This window comes from Dunckerocampus dactyliophorus, chromosome 18, assembly GCF_027744805.1.
Source record: "Dunckerocampus dactyliophorus isolate RoL2022-P2 chromosome 18, RoL_Ddac_1.1, whole genome shotgun sequence".
Taxonomy (NCBI): Eukaryota; Metazoa; Chordata; class Actinopteri; order Syngnathiformes; family Syngnathidae; genus Dunckerocampus; species Dunckerocampus dactyliophorus.
In genome coordinates, this window is record NC_072836.1 from 7,661,508 (window position 1) to 7,684,129 (window position 22,622).

Consider the following 22,622-nt stretch of genomic DNA (forward strand, 5'->3'; position numbering starts at 1 on the left):
GTTTCTGTATTTATGTAAAATTCCAGGAAACTTACATTACTTCTTTTGGACAATGCCATGACGTCTTTCGCTCATCATTTTACTCTCTAGCCTTTGATCCTCCAATAGAAAGGAACAACTCAATTCACTCTACAGATCACCCACTGTAGAGCTGAATCACTGTGAAATGTGTTACATATTTTTGGGGGACTGACAAGCACATGTGTGTCAAATTTGAGCAAGATTGGTTGAAAAACATGGCCACATCTGGCCATAAGCGTTGATCATGTGTCTAATAATTACAAAACTTTGAGGATATCTGTACTACAATGTATGCAAGCATGTATGCTTCTAAAGCATTTTGACCCCAACCCATACGTAGTATGATAGGATGTTTTGGTGGCCTTCACGGTATAAATGCAATTACGTTTGCACTACACGGACCTGCACAGCAAGATAGTAGCAGGTAGTTTGCCATTTTAGCAGTCGAGACGTGTTCTAAAGTCAGAATCAGGGCAGTCTAAATGTGCCACTCAGGATCCAATGATGGGATGTCGCCCGATGGTGTCATTTCGCATGAGGTATAATGATGCAAGAAGGGGCTTGCTCAAATAAAAGTGGCACTTCATCTCCTCTTCCTGGCGTCCTGGTCTGCTGACTTATTCCCTTTTGTCATCAACGGATGGAAGGCCCTCGCCTCCTGAGTGATATGGGCCTCTTTTGGCAGTGTGCTGTCATGTGACAAGACAGAGGCACCATCAAAAAAAAAAAAAGTAATCTCTCCTCAGCTCACCTGTCAGGCTCTACCAGCTTGCTTTACTGCAGCAAGAGTGCCCCCTGGTGGCTATCTGTTATCTGTGGGGCTGCTTTGCATTTATTCGCACTTGAGAGTACCGCTTGTGCAAAATAAAAACCTGGGGGCAGGTAGATATCACCTTGTGGGCGCACTAGAGATGTGGCAGCCTTGTTTAGTGTCATTTTTAGACTCTTAAGCAACATACATAGGCTTACAAATATGGGCATCCAGAAAGTAGACCAAGTATGTATGGAAAACATAACATAACAATGGGTTTACTCACCCCATTTGTACAGCATGCTTTGGATTTCATTGCTAAATCACATTTTAAGCACATTTTTATGCTGTCTTGTCGTGTTTTGAGGCAGTGCACACTCAAATATGCCCACTAGGAGGCAGCAGAGACTCAAACATTAAAATACCGACTCCCTAGTTATCATTCTCAGAGAAGATGCCAGAAAAAGTAGGCCAAAAAGAAGAAAAATCACTATTGCACTTAATTAAACCTTTGGCACTGGGAGTAAGACGGATAATTCACAGATTAATTACCTCTGCCAAGGAAGTTGTTTGTTTTCACCTGCCTGTGTGTTTTATTTGACATTTTCTCTCCGGGTTGTTAACAAGATTACACAGTCCTCTCCTTTTCTTTCTTTTATTTACATAGTTAATCCTTCTTTGGGGTGCAAGGAAATATCTTTTTTAAGGTATATTCAAACGGTAGACTTTTAAATGGGCTGTGATGGCATAGAGGAAAAATGTGATGATAACCACAGAACAGGTAATTGAACTAACTGCGCCGTAGGAAAGCGATACATGCATCTCTGTCCTGGCGGCTCAGTACAATACGTCTAAGGTAAGTCGACATCAGCAATAAACGACGTCAATGTAGACTTGCTGCAGACTTGCGGTAGTCTGGCGCATTTAGTCTTGATGTGTTGAATCAAATTTGGTTATATTATACAGTGATAAACCTATTTTTACACTTGTGCGACAGTTAGCATGGTAAAAAAAAAAACAATACATGATGTTAACTTGCCTTAGGACGCGTTTCCTTAACGCTATGCCTCAGTTCTGCTTGGTTCCATGTTAAAATGTAACTAAAACATTGCATGTATGGCTAATAAGGGTTTTATGATGTCCACAGCTTGACCCTGTGACTTATTGTTTCGATTCCTGTGGGAAAACTGAAATTAAAATGAAATATATTAATAATTATAAATAAGTCTTACTGATAAATGTTAATTTGGTAAATTAGTAACTGATAAATTCCCATTATTTCCTACGGGAAATGTATTTCAAAATCAAGAGAAGGGGTTTTGGCAGTTAAAAATGATAAAATGTTACTCAACCATGTCTTGTGCAGTTATGAAAGCCATTGCTTGATCCTGGAACTGATAAAATCAAGAAATTGAGTTTTATTATGTAGCAAATGACTTGTTATTATGCTTGTTTGGCAGTTCAGAATGCTAAAATGTTACTTAAAACACTTCCGGCGCAGTTAATAAACATCGACGATAGCTATGCTGACCAAAGTTTGACCCTGGAGCTGATCAATTCAATTCCTCTTATTTCCCATGGGGAAAAATGTAATCTAAATGTGAACAAATCAGATTGTTTTCAACCTCAGAAGTGTGTTTAAATGCTTTGACCCACATTTGCACCGCTCTCTAGAGAGCATCTTTATGCACACACATGCTTTTTGTAGTGCTTCCAATTAGAGGGGTCTTACGTTTTAACATAAACATAGAAAAATGTGCCACTTTGCACAAGCCTGTGGGTTCTATCTATAAAGGGCATTTTAAATTAGCGAGGGATGATGAAAAGGTCCAACAGCTGCAGCAACGGCAGCACTCGTACACACCCGTGGAGGGCAGTGGAGCGCCGCAAACTCAGCCTTCAAAACGCATGGTGACGAGCCCTGGGTGAGACAATGCCGCACAAACACATTGCATGCAGCCTGCATCATGTTGAAATACAGGCCCCAAAATTACACCTCAGCTCATTACACAGTAACGCTGAGCCATCCTGACTGAGCCAAGCAGGCTGCACACAGAGATGCTGCAGTCAGCCGACTTCCACCGCGCAGCCTGTTTCTCCATAAATGAGTCATAATTTGATAATTAGATGATGGACATAGAGGCTCGCCGCCTTCTTAATGGATCAGGATCAAAATCAATTTGAACATGCGTGACCTCCTCGCCATGGTAACAATGTAAATGGCATAAATAGACTGTAGCCCAGGGTTGACGCAGTGGTGTGCTTTTAATCTATTAAGCACTCTGTGGGTTTGTGCAGTGCACATGTGCAACAAGCACTATCATACTTCTAAGTGCAAGGAGTGAGTCATCGCAGGGTGAATACGCACAATATATCACTGGCAAATGAACAACATTGGCACTGCGCTGGCCAAAGAGGTCACTGATTTACAGCAGGACACAATGTAAGGTCGAAAACCGTCGCTTATGGGAATGTAATAGTAATAATCTGTTCCAGGGTCAAACTGTCACCATCATAAAATCTTGATGTACGATTTAAGCCACTTTGAAAGTAAGAGTGTAACATCGCTAACACATTAGCAGTCAAAGGTTTTGAGACGCGTCTCATTCAATAGCATGGAAAAGTGTCTCCAAACATTTGACCGGTGCTGTAAGCAAAAAAGTAAAATAAGCCAAAAAGACGTAAAAATAAGTTAAGCGCTGCTAAACAGTAAGACGTGAAACAATGAAGCACCCACTTTTAACTTTAATGATGAATGATGAAAACACAAAGGTGATTTTGCTTAGCAGTTGGACCTCATGCAAGTGTAAAAGAAGATGAAGAGTAGTAAAATAGTATTTTCTTTTCTCTTGATGGAAGGCGGCGTCAAAAAGCCAATCAAAAAGGAAAACCTGAGCACAGAGGTACATGACATTGTGTGTGATTCATCACGTCCAGTTCGAATAAATCTGTTTTTAAAAAAGCCAAATAAAAAGCTAAACACAATTTGTCCAGAATGAATGCCTTAGATGCTCACTGAGCTGAAGTCTTGAAATGATTTTTTTTGTTGTTTTTTTTAGCCAATTTGTCAGTGATAGTAAAAATTAGTAAATAATAGCATAAGAATAAATTACTTAAAATTTAACAAATTTAAATGTAAAAATGATTGTGTGAATTATTTTTCTATTTTAGTTTATTTGACAAAAATGACAAACATTTATATTTATTAATTTAATAATTAAAACTTTTTTCCAAATACAATTTTAATTTAATTTTATTTAATTTTATTTTTTTTACTTGTTTTTTTCTGCAGTTTGTTTATGTGTAATTTGCAAAAAAAAACATATCAGCAGTTGTGTGGTTGTGTTTCATTTTGGTCTGTGTCGTGTACGTCATCATACTTTTTAAAATCTATTATGCGGATTAAAAAAAAAAAAGGAAATACATGCGCTTTACAGCATTGTGCGTTTGTGCTGTTAACTTGTGTGTGTGTGTGTGTGTGTGTCTGTGTTGCGCATCACCTCATGTAACCTCAAACTGAGTAAAGACAGGACTTGCGTGTATTGTTTGCATCATTAATGACATTGTTTACCAAGTTTTCCTTTTATCGCTCCCTCTCTCCTTTTTATATGGCTTAAGATTGACAAGGAAATGCTGCAGCAGCAGAAACAATCATGACTGACCTGAAGGGATGAAATACTTTTTAGTCGGGGGGGGGGGTGCATGTGTCTTAACGACATCATGATAGACATCATTGCTTCCTGTCAGACTAAAGTGAGGAGTACTTTGAACAAGCAGAGGCTCAATAGTGCTTATCTTCAATAATTGCAGATAAAAGCTGACTATATAGTGTCCCCCTGCTGGGAAAGCATGAGGGAAGAAGATCAATAGTGTACTGTATGTGGTGGTGGTGAGTGTGTCTCAGTCTATTGACGGTGCAACACCTGCAATGTCATGTGGAGAGCCCATCTATTGTCAATTGGAGCCCACAGAGGCCGGTTAATCAACACAGCACAACACTGGTAATACTGTAAGGTAGCTGACACTACTGTCCTTGGGTTGCAGTGGCATTTCTGGAAACTTTACATGGGTAGAATTTTTGTTTAATGTATGAATACTTTTTTTTAAATGAATTGTTCTAAAACAAAAAATGTAAAATGGTTTTAAAAAATCTGTAAAATGTTTCTAAAATAATATTAAACAAACATATATTTGTCGTCTTAATTTGGGCACATAAAAAAAAGTATCAGTATAAAGTATGTCAAATCTTGCCAGTTAATCGTTTAATTGAATTCATTCATATTAAATAGTTTTTTAGTTGTATTTGTGAATAGTAGGAGTTAAAAAATTCAAAAACGGTTTACTTGTATTGTAGTTAAAAGTCACAGGACAAGAAAATTAAAAATAAAAAAGTGTTTTATTGAAATGATTTATTACATCAAATACTATTCAAAACATCAGTCTGCAAATAATGTATTTTTCGAATGCGGTGTATAATTGAATAGTAGTTAGAAGATTAGAAAACATCATACAAATAAAATTGTTAAAACGTTAAACATGCATTATGAAAATTTTAAAAATTGTCATTTATTTTAATGTTTTTTTCATGTGTGTTTATTTGTGAGTAGTAGGTAAGGTATGAGGTACTTGAAATTATACTGATTGTGATTTGAATTGAGGTTTTACTTTAAGTTCTTTTCTTGAACACCGAAAAACTTGAATTACCGATTTGGAACCACCATTCCCAAAACCTCCCCGTACATGAGGTCAGTACTTGTATGAATAAATGCACATGCATTCCAGTGCTATTCCTACCACACTTGTGACTGCTGGCCTGATTGCAATCTCAACACTCTACATCCCTTATAGTATGACTATTTGTGACTACATGGACGCCCAGTCAAGGAGGCTGGCGTCATGTGTTGCCTAAGAATTGCAGAAAGCAGCAGACAAGAGCTGCAATCAGCTGCCTTGCTGCGCAGGAGGGCAAAACCTCACTGCTCAGCTTCTGATTCATGATTCCGACTCAGTGCTGCACTTCCTGTGGCAAGTCTGACATTATTGCCTCTATCAATGGCACATTATTGTCTCTATCAATGGCAATGGTTTTATTTTTTTCGGAGATGCTTAACAAGTGATTACACTTCAATTTACAATCCAACATGTCTGAAAAGGAGTAGGAAGAAGCAACCCGTGGCTCAGCAATTACTGATAGTTTGTTCACCTCTTGTGTTTAACATGCTCCCGTTTTCTAAAGTGGAGAGAAAAGACTAGAGAATGTGCAAGAATGAATAGCTTATGCCATGTGTGTCCAAAGTGTGGTCCGGGGGCCATTTGCGGACTGTGGCTCATTTTGAGTGCATATTATAAAGTGGAATTGTGGAATGTTACAAGGTATTACACAAATACTTGATGTTTGCTTTGCCAACGATAGCACAAGAATCAGTAGGGTGACTTTTTTTCTTGAAATATATTTAACTTCTTGGCATATTTTGGCTGACATTGGTTGGGTTTTGTGTGTTTAATAACCCCCTGTATTCTGTCATTTTTCTGTAAGTGGTCCTTGGTGGAAAAAACTCGATTACATTCAAGCAGTGATGGAAAAATGGGAAAAAAAAGAAGAAAAAATTGGTGATAAGTAAATACTAACAAAATGTAATTATATATTATTATTTTAATAATTTATATCATTACTATATATTTTTATCCATCCATTTTCTATACCGATTCTCCTCTTTAGGGTCGCGGGGGCATGCTGGAGCCTATCCCAGCTGACTTCGTGCGACAGGCGAGGTACACCCTGGACTGGTCGCCAGCCAATCGCAGGGCACATATAGACAAACAATCATTCACACTCACATTCATACCTATGGACATTTATATTATTATTATTATAATGAAAAATGTATAATTATATAATAATTATGTAAATACTAACTAAATGTAATTATGTATTCAGTTATTTTAACAATTTATATAATTAGTATAGATTTTTATATTATTATATATATATTAGTATATCATGAAAGATTAAATACAAATGAATTAATTACAGGAGCTAAAAAAAGTACAATAAGACATAATATTGAGGCCCCTTATGGATTACAGCAGTGGTTCTCAGTTATTTTCCGTCATGCCCCCACAGGGGGACAGAAATGTTTTAACACCTCCCCCGATTTGAAATACTATTGAGAACGAGATAGTATCTATTGATTTATCTGTAGTTCACAGGCTGAACTCGAAACTGAAACCAGCGAAATGCAACAAAACGGAGAGCAGTGAAGCATACGAGCGTATTCAAGAGTCCAACTGAAAGCTGAGTACGACATATCCATACGTGTTGGCAAGACGGCGCTAATATTGAAAGGCCTCTCACGCACCCCTAACAGTTCACCGCGCCCCTCCAGGGGGGCCGCCACACTATTTCACTATTTGAGAAGCACTGGATTACTGTCTGTTTGGTCAGAGTTGGATTCTTTGAATGGAAGAAAATCCACCCTGGAGTAGAGAAACACAAGCTGATAGAAAAAAAGATATTTGCAAGAGGAGGTAAAACAGAAAAGGAACCCCCCCCCCCGCATAAAAAAAACAAAAATAACCAAGTGATGAACCTACACGCTGTCTGTTTTCTGCTACGTTTGCAACAGCGCGACTAACAACAACACACAGTGGAGTGCTGAGAGGCTGCCAATTACGCTCACAGTGACTGAGAATTTGCAGCGCAGTCTTGTCAAGCAAGGGGGTGGAGAAATGAAACAAAAACATGTCAAACGCAAGCGAGTTATCGGGACTGGACTGTATTTGAAGCTGCCTTGTGGGAACTGTAGCCACCGTTTGCGTCCTCCATCTTCAGGCCGTTAACGTGCAGAGAAGCTGTGACATTTAATTAGGCAGACATTATTAGTGCTACACGGAAATTCCCAAACGACCTCTAACTGGATGTTACTTTTACAGCCAAACTGAGAGTTAAAGGAGAACTGCACTTTTTTTTGGAATGTTGCCCGTCATCCACAATCCTCATGTGAAACATGAGCACATGTGCCTCTTTTTCTGTCCTTTCTAAAAAGAGAAAAACAGTCAGCATGAGGGAGCTAACGATGCTCCTATTTCGACTATAAAGCCCTCTAAAAACCTTTTATATACGTGCTGTGACCATACACAAGGGGTACATTCATGAATACATGCAATACTTACAGTATTTTGCCATAGTGTGAGCATTTTAAACATTACCGGAACTTCTTTCCTGGGCGCATTGATTTCACATCTCGTGCTACGTCCGTCAACAACAGCAGTGTGTCAAGCTTGTGTCTCTTTGTTACTACTAATCATGGCAGACTTTGTGAGATCTGATTTGTCCACCCAGCTGGACCAGACAGAAAACGGTCCATCGAGTAAGTCACCGTGATATTGATGGTGATACATGAAGCACATAGCACCTGATATCACAACACAGTCCATCTAGCTGTGTATCAACAAAACATGGAATGTGGGCTAAGACTTTAAAGATAATTTGGTTGTTTATTCGTATATTCACATCCTTGTTCTTGTTTCCTAGTCAGTATACAGTAGATCGGTGTCCTATCGCGTTGTTTTGGAGTGGGCTCGTTACCTCCCAGTAGTGGCGTGAGGCGCTGCACATTGTGAACTGCAGCTTTGTCCTGCTGAAAACGCCAGTCACGACCACACAGACGCGGGCCTTCAGTCATGAGGGATGCCCCCTGCAACATCTCCAGCCTCCTTTTGAAGCCCCTGCACAACCTGAAGCTCCGTTGTTCCACTGAAGCAGAGTTTTCCTTTCTGCTGTCTCATGTACTCCAAATTATTATTAAACTTACAAAATTAACTTATTAAACATAATGAGTTTAATAACAGCCTCTCTCCAATTGTCGCCTGCTTCCAATTAACGCCCCACACTCTCTTTGCGGTGTAGGTAAATAAATAACCACCCTGGCTATAATTACAACATTTACAGTAAACCCTCCATTTAAACGAAAACTACGTATGTCGAGCCAGCATTAAATGTTTATGTAAAATGATGTTTGATCTCCGCACACGGAAGGCACTGATGCTTGAGGAAAATATCCAAATGGAGAGCAGGAGTGAGAGTCTTGCATGTGGCTGAGTGTGAGGCAGGAATGATAATGGTGGAAGGTGGGCAGGTTCGCCATATTGCAAAAAGAGTCGCCGGCCACGTCGTCGCCACATGGGTGCAATCGTCATGTGCCGGCGCCTTCATGGCTACAGATGAGATGTTGAGCGAGGAAACGGCAGTGAAATGTGAGGTAATATGTGAACTGCGATGCTCGTCACTGTGAACGCAAATCGGCTGGGCTTAATGGTGATATTTGTGAGTGCAGCCTGAGAGACAGCACAAAGGCCATCTATGGCATTAATATTCCATCCACAAAGGAGGGGAGTGGGAGATGCTATTCATCCCTATGCAGCCGCAGCCTCCTCTGGATAATGGTTGAATATTTTTCATCTTCCATGTTAAATGGACCTCTGCTCATTGCTCCCGGGACATGCGATTGTTGACTGCGGGCTGATTGAGTCTGGGATGCTTTCAAACTGTTATCTGACCTCATAGCGCGGGGAATTAGAATGACGTGAAATAATGAGATTTCGAGGCAGAGTTTGAGTGACGCCCATAGAGAAAAGACAAATGAAATCTCTGGCCTCATTTTTCCCGTCTGAGTAATGGCCGATCCAGAACATACCACCATGGAATGCTTCCTCTTTCTCGCTACTTGTGACTACGCACGTTCGGCCTGAGGCTCCGAGGCTTAAAGAGAGGAGAGACCTCTCCTGAATATCTATTCATCGCATCACCATTAGTGTGGCTGAAGCACTCAGCTCTTTGCTTCAAAAAATATAACCAAGGATGACTGCATTAGGTCCCCCAGCCAAGTCTGACATGATATCATGATACCGCCTTCCCTCTGATGGAACCAGGCTGGGGAGAAGGCAGCAGGTAGAAGTAGATGGAAAAGTCTAGTCAGGGAAATAAAGAAAATCAATATTCAAAAGTGACTTTTAACGATGTTCCAGCAGTAATATGTGTCCCTTGAACCTGTTTTTAAGAAAAATCGATCTGCATCACTTCTTTGCTCCACTGTTGAAAAAAGAGGCTCATGAACGCTTGCTTGTCATGAAGGGAAAAACGTCCTTCTTCATGGACATGATACCGCCTCTAACCTGCCCCTAGCTAGTATACGCCCACCACTTCACAGACAACAGCTTAGTTAAAAACAATAGAAGGCTTCACTACACATCTGAAGTTGTATACAATAAATGACGTCTATTACTTTGGAAAAGGGCAGAATTACAGTTTAAAAGCACTTTTCCAGCAATTGGTTAGGCCCTGTAGACCAATGGTGTCGAAGGTGTGGCCCGGGGGTTATTTTTGGCCCGCAGCTAATTTTTTATTTATTGTCAAAATAAAATGAATTGATTAGTAATAAGATATATTATTAGATATTTTACTAATTTGATTTGTTACCAGTAACACAAAGCTAAGATGGCAGTTTTGTTCAGAAAGCTCGGCATAAACTAACCAACATTGGATCGGTGTTGGCATTTTTACTGTACAAAATGTATCAAAGTGGCCCCCGCATTCTTGTTTTTCTGTATGCGGCCGTCAGAGGAAAAAGTTTGTTGAAATGGTCTCTACTGTACCCCTTTTGGGCAGCTAATAGTTATTCTGTTCTCAGCGACCAATGAATCCTGCACTGATGAAGTGTTGTGAAGCACGTTTCATTACGTTCTATAATGAGAGTCTGTGTTTGTTTTCAGAATAAAAAAAAAAATGTGTTCTGCTTTTGCTTCGAATGGGAGCAATAATAACCCTGCAGGCACAGTCGGGATGCTCTTCTCTCGTCTTTCCTCGCTTGTTATCTCCACTTTTCGTGCACCAGCTCCACAGCGTGTCCGCTTTTTTTCTTCATTCCGAGTGCCTGCTATTTCTAGAACCCCTGGTGCTGACCACCAGGCTCAATCGTACACACACACACACACACACACACACACACACGCACACACACACGTTTTGCGTCCTTCTACCTTTCCTCGCGCCTGCTTGATATGCAGTAGTGACTGGTGGTGGCTACCTATCGAGAGAAATTTGTGTCTTTTTATCCAATCAAACAAAAAACGATTTGCAAACAGAAAAAAAACGAGTTTCCAACAAAAATAATGGATTTGCAAGCAAAAAAAAAAAGATTTACAAGCAAAAAACTGATTTGCAAACAAAAATAATGGATTTGCAAGCAAAACAGTGCCTTTATTTGCAAATCTGTAAGTTTTGTTTGCAGTGCACAACCTTTGGATGCAAATATCATTATTGGATTTGCAAAGTTCATTTGCGGGTTCACGAATTGCGTTCACTGCTGTCGGCCTCCTCCGAATGACGTTTTATTGGTCAGTCTCGAATGCTGGCTGACAACTTCCGCCCTCAATTGCACAGCTGGCTGTCTGATCTTTCAACATGGCGGTGCTACACGGCGAGGAAAGTGCGACTTTAAAATGTGAGTAAAGCTTTTTTACTCCTTAGAACATCCAACGCCAGATATGTAAAGCTTAGTGTGACATTTGAAACTTCAATTTGTGTTAAAATATGAGACCTCGACTATTCTAATGTTGATCGCCACGTGCGCCTCCATTTATGGAGTTTTTTCAGCCCCAAGTCTTTCTTTCAAATTGTTACACGTGGTGAATTTGACTTGTATCTTATTCATAGTATTACAATGGGATTCTAATGTGGATGTTTCCAGTTGGCACGGATTGCAGGGGGAACATTTTGAGTGTGACACGGTACAAGAAGACCTACCTGCTGTAGAAGTTGTAAATAAAATTTAAATGGACAAATACACAGCTTGATCTGTGCTGCTTTTACAGCTCTCTGTACATTTATCAGCTACGGAGTTATTTTTTTTTGGTGAACATCCTTTTATTGGCAAATGTTAAGTACATAGAATGTTTTTACATCACTGTTGTTAATGTGATCTCGTGTTTGCTTTGCTCGTTAGGACACTCCAGGAGTAAACGGAGTAAATGGACAATTTGAAGGACAACTTGCCAAAAAGAAACGGATAATAAAAATATACGTACAGTGTGCAGCATCATGAGTTATTTATTTCACCAATGTAAAATAATCATGTGCTGCTTCCTCCTTTCCAGGCACTGCTGTTCTGTCCTTTGGCAAGACACTTCACCCACAATGCCCCCAGGGTTGCCCACACACGGATGCTTCACTGACCAAGATGCTGACCTACGACCTGAAGGCGTATTTTGCTGTACGATGCAGGATTAGAAGTGCTGCTTTGAATAGACCACGAAGATGGAAGTTCTGAATAACTACATAAGTACCAATTTTTCCGGTGGTGAGTAGTTCTATGTCGGCTGACTTTAGTATTAACGTTCGAGCCTGACCAATAAAAAGGCTTGTAACATTGTCCAGAGGAGGCTGTGCCCCCAGGACTGGGACTGGGAGCTGCAAATTCAAAGATGAGATTCACATCCAAAGCTTCAGAGGTGCATCCAAAAATATGAGAGTTGCAAGCAAAACTTCCAGGTTTGCAAATGAAAGCTCTTTTTTGCTTGCAAATCAATTTTTTTTTGCAAGTCTTTTTTTTCTTGCAAATCTTTTTTTGCTTGCCAATCTTTTTTTTGTTTGTTTGATTGGATAAAAAAAACACAAATTTCTCTCCATAGCTGGGGCGCCCTCCACGCCCGGGTAGGGCCAGAGTCACCTCATCGCCGAGCAGCTTTGACAGCACCGGGCGGGAAAACAGCATCGATTAAATGCTTCCCACTTCCGCCACGCCGTCAAGCTCTCATCTCTCATTAGCTCGAAATAAAAGCGGTGCTACTGGGAAGTAGGCTTTCAACACGGGGGGGAGGACATCTGTCACATTTATGGTGGCGAGGAGAGGATGCTCTGGGATAATAGTGGCATGGATCATAGAATTTTCAAGGAGGGGATACAAAGCGGAGAGGAAGAGGACGAGCGTATCCGCTGTCATTCAGACGGGCCTTTCTGGGTACAATACTCGAAAAAATGGGATAAGCAAAATGTAATTAACTCGACAGGAGAAGGGAAAATTCCAGGTAGAGGAAACGTCTATTCCTGTCCTCCTCTCCCCGATACCTTTTGTCTTCTGAGGAAACTCTCAATTAGCGGCAATCTCCTCCACCCTTTTGTATCTGGAGCGTGTATCAGGAGCTGTGGGCACAACAGCTCATATTTATATTCCAATCTTCTAGTCAGAAAGCCACATTGGCAGCCTCATAAAAGATTCATGGAGCGGGAAAGGCAAGGTCGCTCACACGAGTTTGGTCCGGAGGTGCCTATAATGCTGCAGTGCAGTCCCCCCCCCCCTTTTTTTGTTTGACATTTCAAGGGACAATACTGAGGAAAGTAAGCTTGGATATACTTTCGAGTAGTCAGTGTACAGCATGTTTATCAGCATAGATTTACTATCCACTGAAAATGAGTCAACACACATCCATTATTGTCTCAATAGCTAGCAACACAAATGTCCACCTTGTGAGTATTTAGTGTGAGCACCATTGTTATCCAGCACTGGGCTTGGAATTGATCAGAGCTGCACAGGTTGTTACTGTACTCTTGTAACCTCTTCCACGCCTCCATGATGACATCACTGGTGGAGCTGGTGGATGTGGGCTCCTCCATCTTCCTTCATACTTGGCCGCTCCATCACCTTCAGCTTCCTCAGCAAGACACATGATCATCTTGGAGGTGTGTTTGGGCTCCTTATCATGCCGCTTCAGAATGTCACAGTACTTGTTGGAATCCATGTTTCCCCTCAATGAATGTGTGCCGACAGCACTCATGCACACAATCATCTTGCTGTTCACTTGTGTTGCCAGATATTCACACGATAATGGATGTGTGTTGACTATTTTCAGTGGATAGTAAAACTATACTGCTACACAAGCTGTGCACTGACTACTCGAACATGTATCCAACTTGTTCGTTGTGACGATACACTGTAATAAAAATGCTCGCCACAGCCCTCGCGGCCCCATTCGGATCTAATCCATGCGTCGCCCGCTCTTTGACTCGGATCCCGTCACTGACATCCTTGTGAACTCGCCAGCAGAAGGCAGAGAGACGTAGACAGATAAGTGTGTGTGTGTGTGAAATGGGTGGTGCACGTGCGTGTGCATGTGTGTCCCTGGTCAGGGTGTTGTCAGAGGAATGTCACTCTTGCTTAGAGTCACAGATGTGAACCTCTGGGAGTCCTGCACCCTGCAGCACACTGGCACAGAAGGAAAGGAGGGCAGGAAGGGGGGTGCGATACGATGCGATATAAGCATGATATTCATCCCACCCGTCCAGCTGATACACATGTAACACTGAATGCAACGCGTTGGTGGGGAAAAAAAAGGTCACATTTGTTTACAAGAGAGAACTGATGGTGTTCCTTGTAAACAAGGCCTCAAAGACCTTTTGGAATGACAATTATGAGCCACGCGAGAGTCGGTGCATGGTGGCACTCATGGTCACGTTAGGACAACAGGGCTCGAGGTTTTTTTCTACGAAACAACCACAGAGGTCATTTGGAGCCCGCACAGAGCCCGCCAGGAAGCGGCGGCTGGTCTGTGGCTCGGAATGAGTAAACGGTCATTTATGGATTAAATACCACACCGTCCGGGAAGGACTGTTGGATTTTAAACAACAAAACAAGGAAAAAGCAAACATGAGAGATGCTCTTTGTCTGTGGGCGTACTGCTGACATAATTGTCATTAATGGCTGCAGGTTTATGCAGGATGAAGTGGACACAAACCCACACAATGCACCGCGACCTGTTACCCTATTTAACAAACATCAATACCGTATTTAAAAAAATAAAGCTAATTTTTAATTGACTTTTAACTAAAAGGAATGCATAAATACATCTAGACTTATTAAAAACCCTTTACACAGCAGAGATTAAGAACAGTCCATTTCAGGACACGTTTATTTGGATTTCTAAAACAATGTTCACATAGGAAATCATGTAAACACAAATGGTCTGTTCCAGAGTCAAACTGTCACCATCATAAATCCTTTCAAGGGTAAAGGTATTTCATTTGTCACATGTACAATGTAAAGCAAATTTTGGGAGTGCAAAATAAGCACTTAACCCAAAAACAATATAACTGTTTTTCACTTGAATAATGAATGAATGAATGAATTAAAGTGTAATGTAGCCCTCCCCCTAACTTGTTTTAAATTCGATAACATTCTTTGTTGTCATACAAGTGTAAAAAGAAGTTAACCGCTGTAAACACATGTCGGACATGTCAGTTCCTCTTCTCGCCTTCTTATTCTCCTGTTGATGCTGGTTTTTCATTTGGACTAAATGTCGCCTAAAAAGTCAAAGAAAATGAAAAATACTTTGCGATGTGATTTATTGAAAATTTGACTTTTTTTTCTGGGGCTTAATCCTAACTGAACAAAAACGCAAGCGCCGACTTACCCAAGCAAGACTCAAAATGCAGACCCGTGGCATAAAAAAATAAAATAAAATCATAAAATACTTAAAAGTAAACCAAAAAAAATCACATCACAAAAATAACTATGCAGTAAATCATTTTACTAATATTTTTCAGAGTAAATAAGCCTCTTGCTTATTGCTTACAATACAATATACAGTAAATAAACAAAAAACAACATTAGGCTGCACAAAAGACTAAACCTCTGTGACTTAGCACCTTGTCTTAAAGCAAAACTCTTTTACCGGTAAGGAAAATATAATATTTTACATGCATCATCATCGTATATTACTGGACACCCAATCAGTGTCCACTATTCAATCTACCCATAGCAAAACCCCATTATAATGCACTCCAATTACTTGTGGGTGATTGTGAGGCGGTGACAGAAGTGTGTGTAGTGGACCATCTAAACCACTTCCGCACACACACTAACAATCAGCTTGTCATCTACAAGGCAGGACACGTACGGTAAATAAATGACACTAAGCCTGATGCTATTTATTAGGGTACAAATACCTTCCTCTAATGCACAATGCAGAGAAGCCTCACACTTCCAGCCTGTTGTTTTGTGGCTTTTTCACTACAAAACACACAATCTCACCTGCTTTGTCTATGAAAAAAATAATAACATTTGAGAGCTGCTGGTAATGGTGGTGGACTGACTCATGTAAGACTGCACTATAATAGACGTTTAGAGGACAATCCGACAGGTTTCTAGGCACTTTTATCTCATGAGGACCAGCAGACGGGATTTTTTTGTTTTGACTAAAAGGTCAGCGGCCAGGCCTTTGCACTCATCACAGATGTCCGACTTGGATGTAAGCCCATGCAGCTGTTAGCCCTGCCACACTCAAGGTCTGCTGTTCTTGTCCTCAATCGCTGAGGCAGTCTCTTCTATGGTAGCATCAGGCTAGATCGCTGCTTTCCAGCGCTGCTTTAATACTAACGGTGGCTCCATTGAGTCATATGCCATGTAATTATAATTGTGTGTAATTGCCAATTAAAAGCCACAAAACTGAAATGTGGTACTTACAAAGCAAAAAAAACAACACTTTGAGATGGTGTCAAAAAGTTGTGTCCAAATGTTTTACTTGTACGAATTAGATAAGTAGTACTTCATGGAAAAAGTTCAAAATGTACGTATTTTTGGCCTAAATTAAGCATTTTCACGCATAAATGACTAAATCAACTAAAATACAAATATAAGACATTCAGAAAACGCATTGAAAGTCACATTGGTATGTGGTATTCTACACTGGTCACTATCCATCCATCCATCCATCCATCCAGCCATCAATCCATCCATCCATCCATCCATCCATCCATCCATCCATCCAGCCATCCGTCTTCTACCGCTTATCCAAGGTCAGGTCGCGGGGGCAGCAGCCTAAGCAGGGAAGCCTAGACTTCCCTCTCCCCGGCCACCAGCTCATCCCGCCGGATCCCGAGGTGTTCCCAGGCCAGTTGAGAGACATAGCCTCTCCAATGTGTCCTGGGTCTTCCCAGAGGTCTTCTACCGGTCGGACGTGCCCTGAACACCTCTCCAGGGAGACGCCCAAGCCACCTCATCTGGCTCCTCTCAATGCGGAGGAGCATCGGTTCTACTCCGAGTTTCTCCCGGATGACAGTGCTTCTCATCTTATCTCAAACTCATTTTGGCCGCTTGTACCCGCAATCTCTTATTTTCTATTATTACGTCGACTATATTGGGTAATACGAGCGTAAAGGTGATTATAGGGGTGTTATTTCATGTCTACAGGGCTCTAATAGTGTTAAACACCGTATTTAGAAGGTCGTAAGCAGCTCATGCCTTACTATGAAAATATTCCATTTATAAACAAGGAATCCAACTTTGCGTATATTCACTTATCACGGTCTGGACTGGAACCAATTCATTGTAATAAACGAGGGATTACTGTAGTTCAAATTCACTATGAGTCAAAAATATAAAGACACTTTATTATGTAATCCAATGAGAAGGTGTGTCCAACTTTTGACTAGTGCTGTACATAAATATGTAAAAATAATAAGGTGGTACTTAAGGTGATACTTGATTTAAAAAGTTTAAGAAGGGACTTTCCGGACAAAAACAACTGAGAGTGAGGAAAACGGTGGAATTTTTGTTTACCAACATTCCTTGCGAGAGAATGCACCTGTTATATTCTGACAAAATCCAGCCAATTACAAGAGGCAAGACGACAACCATTCGTTTTTTTTTTTAATGCTCCTCTGCACTTCAGGAGTTTTGGGTTGCAAAAACCGCAACATGTGGGCATCCATCACCCTCGACCACTAATTTCACATTCCCCAAACTCTAGTGGGACACCCCTGGAAGATAACATTTCCAGTCGTTGAGATAAAGCCGGTAACTTTAGTAGAAAATTAAACAAATAAATCTAGCTCACCTCTCATTGTTGCTGTCATATACAATAGAGTAAGCCACATAGACACATATACAAGTAGTACACAAGCATGTGCCCATCACTGCGTACTTAACCAACACATGCGGCGAATGAACATTTATCTCATTAAAGCGCTGTAAATATTTCATACAAAAAATATGGAGAACAGCATAACTGCCTCTATGGCGCCTCCACATATAAGCAGGAAGTCATCAATTCTTTATTACTTCAATGCAATCTGCCTGAGACGGATGGCAGTGCGATTTCATTCAGGCCTTTTTGAATATTTAATGCAAGCGTTTATAACAAATTGTCCCTGAAGGCCAATTATAGAACTGACTAAAGAAGCGGGGGGATATAACTAACACTGAGTCATCAGCTACTACTTTCCCCCTACATTTATTCTAAGAACAACTTGAAAAACCTTAAATAAATAAATACGCTAATAAAAAATATATAATAAACGCCTGAGGACCTGTCCAGCTGAAAAAAACATGTTTTTGATGACATTAAAAAGCGACACAAAGGTATTTGATACAAAATGTTATCATGTTATTGAATGAGGTGTGTCCAAACTTTTGACTGGTCCTGTAGATAGACAAATAACTAAAATTAAGTAAAATAAAAATACATGCTTGGGGACCTGTTTAGACAAAAATACAAATTAAATGCATAAATACTGCATACACAAGCATTCTATCCAACAAGCTAGATAACTAAATACATACATGAATAAATACACAAACTAATTAAGTAAAACACATGCTGTCCAACCAAGGCAAATCATCAGAATGAATTATTTATTTGACTATATATGAAATACTAGCTCTGTAATTAATTAAATACAGAAATAATATATATATTTTTTTCCTTAACTATCTACTCACTTAAATAAATTACACTAATAAATAAAACAAAATACAAACAAAAATAACTAAAATAAAATAAAATGAAATACATGCTTCTGTCCAAAAATACAACTGAAATGCGTAAATCAATCGATCTAGCAAAGTAAATATTTAAATAAATACATTAATAAATACAAAAATTAAGTACAATACAACTTTGAGACCTTTCGTGTCAAGAATTTTTTTTAAATATAATTATTTGATGATGTATTAAATATAGTACATGCAGTAGCAAGAAATAATAAATAGATGAATTGTACAAAACTACTAAACTACTTAACTAACTCGCAATATAAATAAATGACATTAGTAAATAAAATAAAATGGATGCTTTGGGTCATGCCCACTCAAGTTACATTTTGACAAATTAGATTAAAACAAATGTAAAACATATTTCATGTTACTCAGCACAAGTGTTTTGCTTTAATGGTGGCAAAGGTTCCATATAGGTTGACTACAGTACGTTGTTCAGCCTCTTGTGGTTTTGTAAAGGTCATGTGTTTATACCACATAAGATCTAAAGCACCGGTAGCCAATATGGCGCGCCATAAAATAAGATCCACACAGTTTCTAAATGTCACAGCCCTCATATGCTCCTCTTCCTCAGACAAATAGATCAAACTCTTTTATGGCTTATAGACTTAATGATAGGCTGTTAAAGTGAAATTAGTGGCTGTGGTCATACTTGAAGATTAACAGCATTCATTTTCATCGGACATTTAGGAGATTCATCTCCTGAGGGCCAATGGGAAGCAAAAGGTTTCAGCTAAACACAAAAAGTCATAATGCATAATGCTCCTAAATTCCTGTCCATGCAGAACAGATGATGCAGTGCTGTCCGTGGTGCTGAATGTTGCTTGCTGCTGGTGCTGCTGCTGGTGCTGCAGCTCCAAGGCGACCAGCCCTCCCATCATCACTAGACTGTCTCTCGCGTTAAGGGAGCAGACGCTTTTGTCGGCTTGTCAGAAGATGTGCGTTGTGACCAGCTTGAGACCCTTTTTTTCGCCACTTCACACGCTCCTCTCGTTTGACTCCAAAGCTTTTCTGGGTCAAATAATTTACCGTGTCCTGCGTCACTTTTACAACTGTCACATCGCCGCCCGTCACAGTTGTAGCCAAAACAAACCCACCGCACGCTCTTCAACAAGATATGCAGAGACTCACCTGCCACAATACTAGATACACCTCAGGTCCAGTACAGGCAAGCAGGTTTGTTTTAACACGCTCAAAAAGGTGGGGACCACTGTTATAGAGGATCTTTGACTTGCATTTTTCCTGGGCGCTCCTGTCATATAATCAATTTTTAACTAGTTTTTGCAGTTTGTCCTTAAACATAATGTGGTCCTGTCATGTAGAGAATCATTGGTTAGCTTTTTAGCAGTATGTCAGCAGAGCATCTTTTAGAGGATCTTTGGCTCGTGTTTTTGCAGTCGGTCTTTAAAAAACAGCAGAACGCTCCTGACATAGAGGATCTTTGACTAGCGTTTTTTGCAAGGGGTCCTTAAAAGCAGCAGAGCGCTCCTGTCATATTTTTTCACAAGTTTTTTCAGTTTGTCCTTAAAAAAACATAATGTCCTGACGTCTAGAGAAGATCAGCAGAGTGGACCGGTTTATCGTCTAACAGACCTCTGGCGGACCAAGGGGGGCCGCAAAGACAAGTACAATGTAACGGGGGTCTTATTCAGCTGAGCACTGATGTTTTAATAGCTCAACATGAAAGAAGACATCCATGAACTTTTGCTGCGCTTTTTTGACACCCAACTTCGTCTTGCCATCACACACTACAGCCGTCAAGGGCTCCAATACCAACACACTTCACCGCCTACGAACCGGGATTACAGGATATTAGAGGATCTTTGACTTGCGTTTTTGTAGAAAGTCTTTAAAAAACAGCAGAATGCTCCTGCTATATAGAGCAGAGGTCTCCAACCACAAGGCTACGGCCCGCGTAGCAGAACCGGGCATGAAAAACTTAATTTTAACAATAATTTTCATAAAAAGACTTATTAAAGAAAATTGTTTTGTAAATAACTACTTCGAATTCTATATAAATGCATATCAATTTTGGAAATAAGGGTTATTATTTTATTTAAAAAACAATATACTGTTAGAAGGCCCACATTTTTTTTAATGTTTATCTTGTAGTGTTTGTTTGAGTGTTTATCCCCACGTTGTTCAGCGGCCCTTGAACACACCATAGTTATGTGCTCCGAGTGAAAGTCATGTGCCTTTCTCCAACGTTGCCGCAAATACTTAGATTTTCCCCGTTCTTCTTTCACCTCACGGTTGTTCCCAAATGCTGATGTGGTTTGTGATGTCACATAGATGATCTTTAACGTGCTTTTGTTGCAAGAGGGCCTTAAACAGCAGAGCGCTCCTGTCATCTTGTGAACTATTAGTGTCTTTGCAGTTTGTCGTTAAAAAACACAATGTTGTCCTGTCTTATAGAGTCGCCAATTAACCTAACGTGCATGTTTTTCACGCATGCACGGGGGGAGAACATGCAAACTCCACACAGAGATGCCCAAATGGAGATTCAAAGCCAGATCTTCCCAATCTCCTGACTTTGTGGCCAACATGCTAACCACTAGGCCACCGACTCAAAGACACTGAAAATGTGGCCCCCAGAACAACTTCAGTTGAACAGCCTTGTATTACAGGGTGAAAATATTAGCAACAGTTGTCATTATGACGCACACCACAATAAGAAACATAAGACCACATCAAACTATTTCATCATTCACCAAAAGATTAGGTACACCTTCATAAGATTCTATACAAAACTGAGCACTGTCTTTGTGCAGGTGTACCTAATGAAGTGGACATTGGATACAGGTGACACACGAGTGGACACGGCAGCCACTGTGCATGTGAACGTGTTTACCCTCCAAGAAGTCGACACGCTTCAGCAAAACCACATTTCAAACCTAAATTGAACACAATTGTTGAATCTCCCCATATTCAAATTCAGTGCCATTGACGAAAATAATGAAAGCCACACCTCCAACAAAAAAGCATTTTTGGATTCTCCAGTGGCCACTCATTGACATGCAAAGTTGACTGAACGTTTCCTACCTGGCAAGGCATGACAGCTGACATCACAAGTAGGAACATGGCACTGAGAAGATGCATCCTTATAGTGGAAATGATAGCTGACAACACTTCTCGCACACTCTCCACTTCTTCTGCTCGTGCTCTTCTTTTTCTGCTGCAGCTGAGCTCTTTCTTCAACGCTGGTTGGCTCCGTGCACCAACAGCCTCATCACCACAGCACCCGGGGACGCAGCGCAGCTCTGCCCGACTCTGACGCTCGCACAGGCGGGTCTGCCTCTGCGGAGCTACCGCTGTGTTAAAAAAAAAACGAAAAGAAAAGAAAAAGCTCCAATAGCAGGCAGCAGAGGGAGAAGGGAGAGAGACAGTGAGAGACCTTAAGATGTCCAGATGTCTCTCCCTGTCGTCGGTCCTCCTCTCTGTCCTGCACTGGAGAAAAGAGGCGCAGGGGTTGGAAGGTGACTGCTGCTGTAATTGCGATGTGCAGACGCTAGGGGCAGCACATTACACAAGACATCATGTATATCCCTCACGCTCTCTCTCTCTCTGTGCGTGGTTGTGCGTGCGTGGCATTTATGATGTCTCTCTATGCATGAGTCCAGAGATATGCATGATGAAAGAGTGGGGTGGTGCTTGCCTGTTTTTATTACAAGTGTAGTGAAGTCCTTGCTTGACAGTTCATTAGCTACACGTGCAACCAACGGGCTGCATCAAAAAGTGTGCCTTTACAGTGATAATAATGCTCGTCGTTTGCAGTGGTGCAGAACTGCACTGCATCACACTGAGAGCTCTTTTTTATATTTTGTTCATCTTGTTTTGAGAGAGAAAATCGCACTGGGTTTCAGGGAAAATGTCACCTATTATTAAATGAATGCTACTACTTGTGCAATCAGTTTTTAGCAGGTTCATCTAATGTGCCCTGTCATTACTTATCCTTGCGTGTGTTTGAAATGTTTATTTTGTGGGGGGTTTTAATTGACCAGGCAGCTTATGTTGGCCATCTTCTT

At 40.6% G+C, this 22,622-nt stretch overlaps 1 protein-coding gene and 1 long non-coding RNA gene across 2 annotated transcripts in view; one reads left to right on the forward strand and one right to left on the reverse strand.

The window, feature by feature from the left end:
- Positions 1-13,226, forward strand: part of LOC129170651 (uncharacterized) — a 54,549-nt gene extending 41,323 nt beyond the window's left edge. The window contains exons 7-8 of the long non-coding RNA XR_008566659.1: positions 11,776-12,320; positions 12,461-13,226. This is a non-coding gene — a long non-coding RNA (uncharacterized LOC129170651). The remainder of the gene's footprint in view (positions 1-11,775; positions 12,321-12,460) is intronic.
- Positions 1-22,085, reverse strand: part of olfm2a (olfactomedin 2a) — a 65,979-nt gene extending 43,894 nt beyond the window's left edge. Inside the window, exon 1 of the mRNA XM_054758392.1 lies at positions 21,640-22,085. Within this exon, the coding sequence (XP_054614367.1) occupies positions 21,640-21,696 (57 nt within the window). The 5' untranslated portion in view covers positions 21,697-22,085. The remainder of the gene's footprint in view (positions 1-21,639) is intronic.
- Positions 22,086-22,622: the final 537 nt, after the last annotated feature.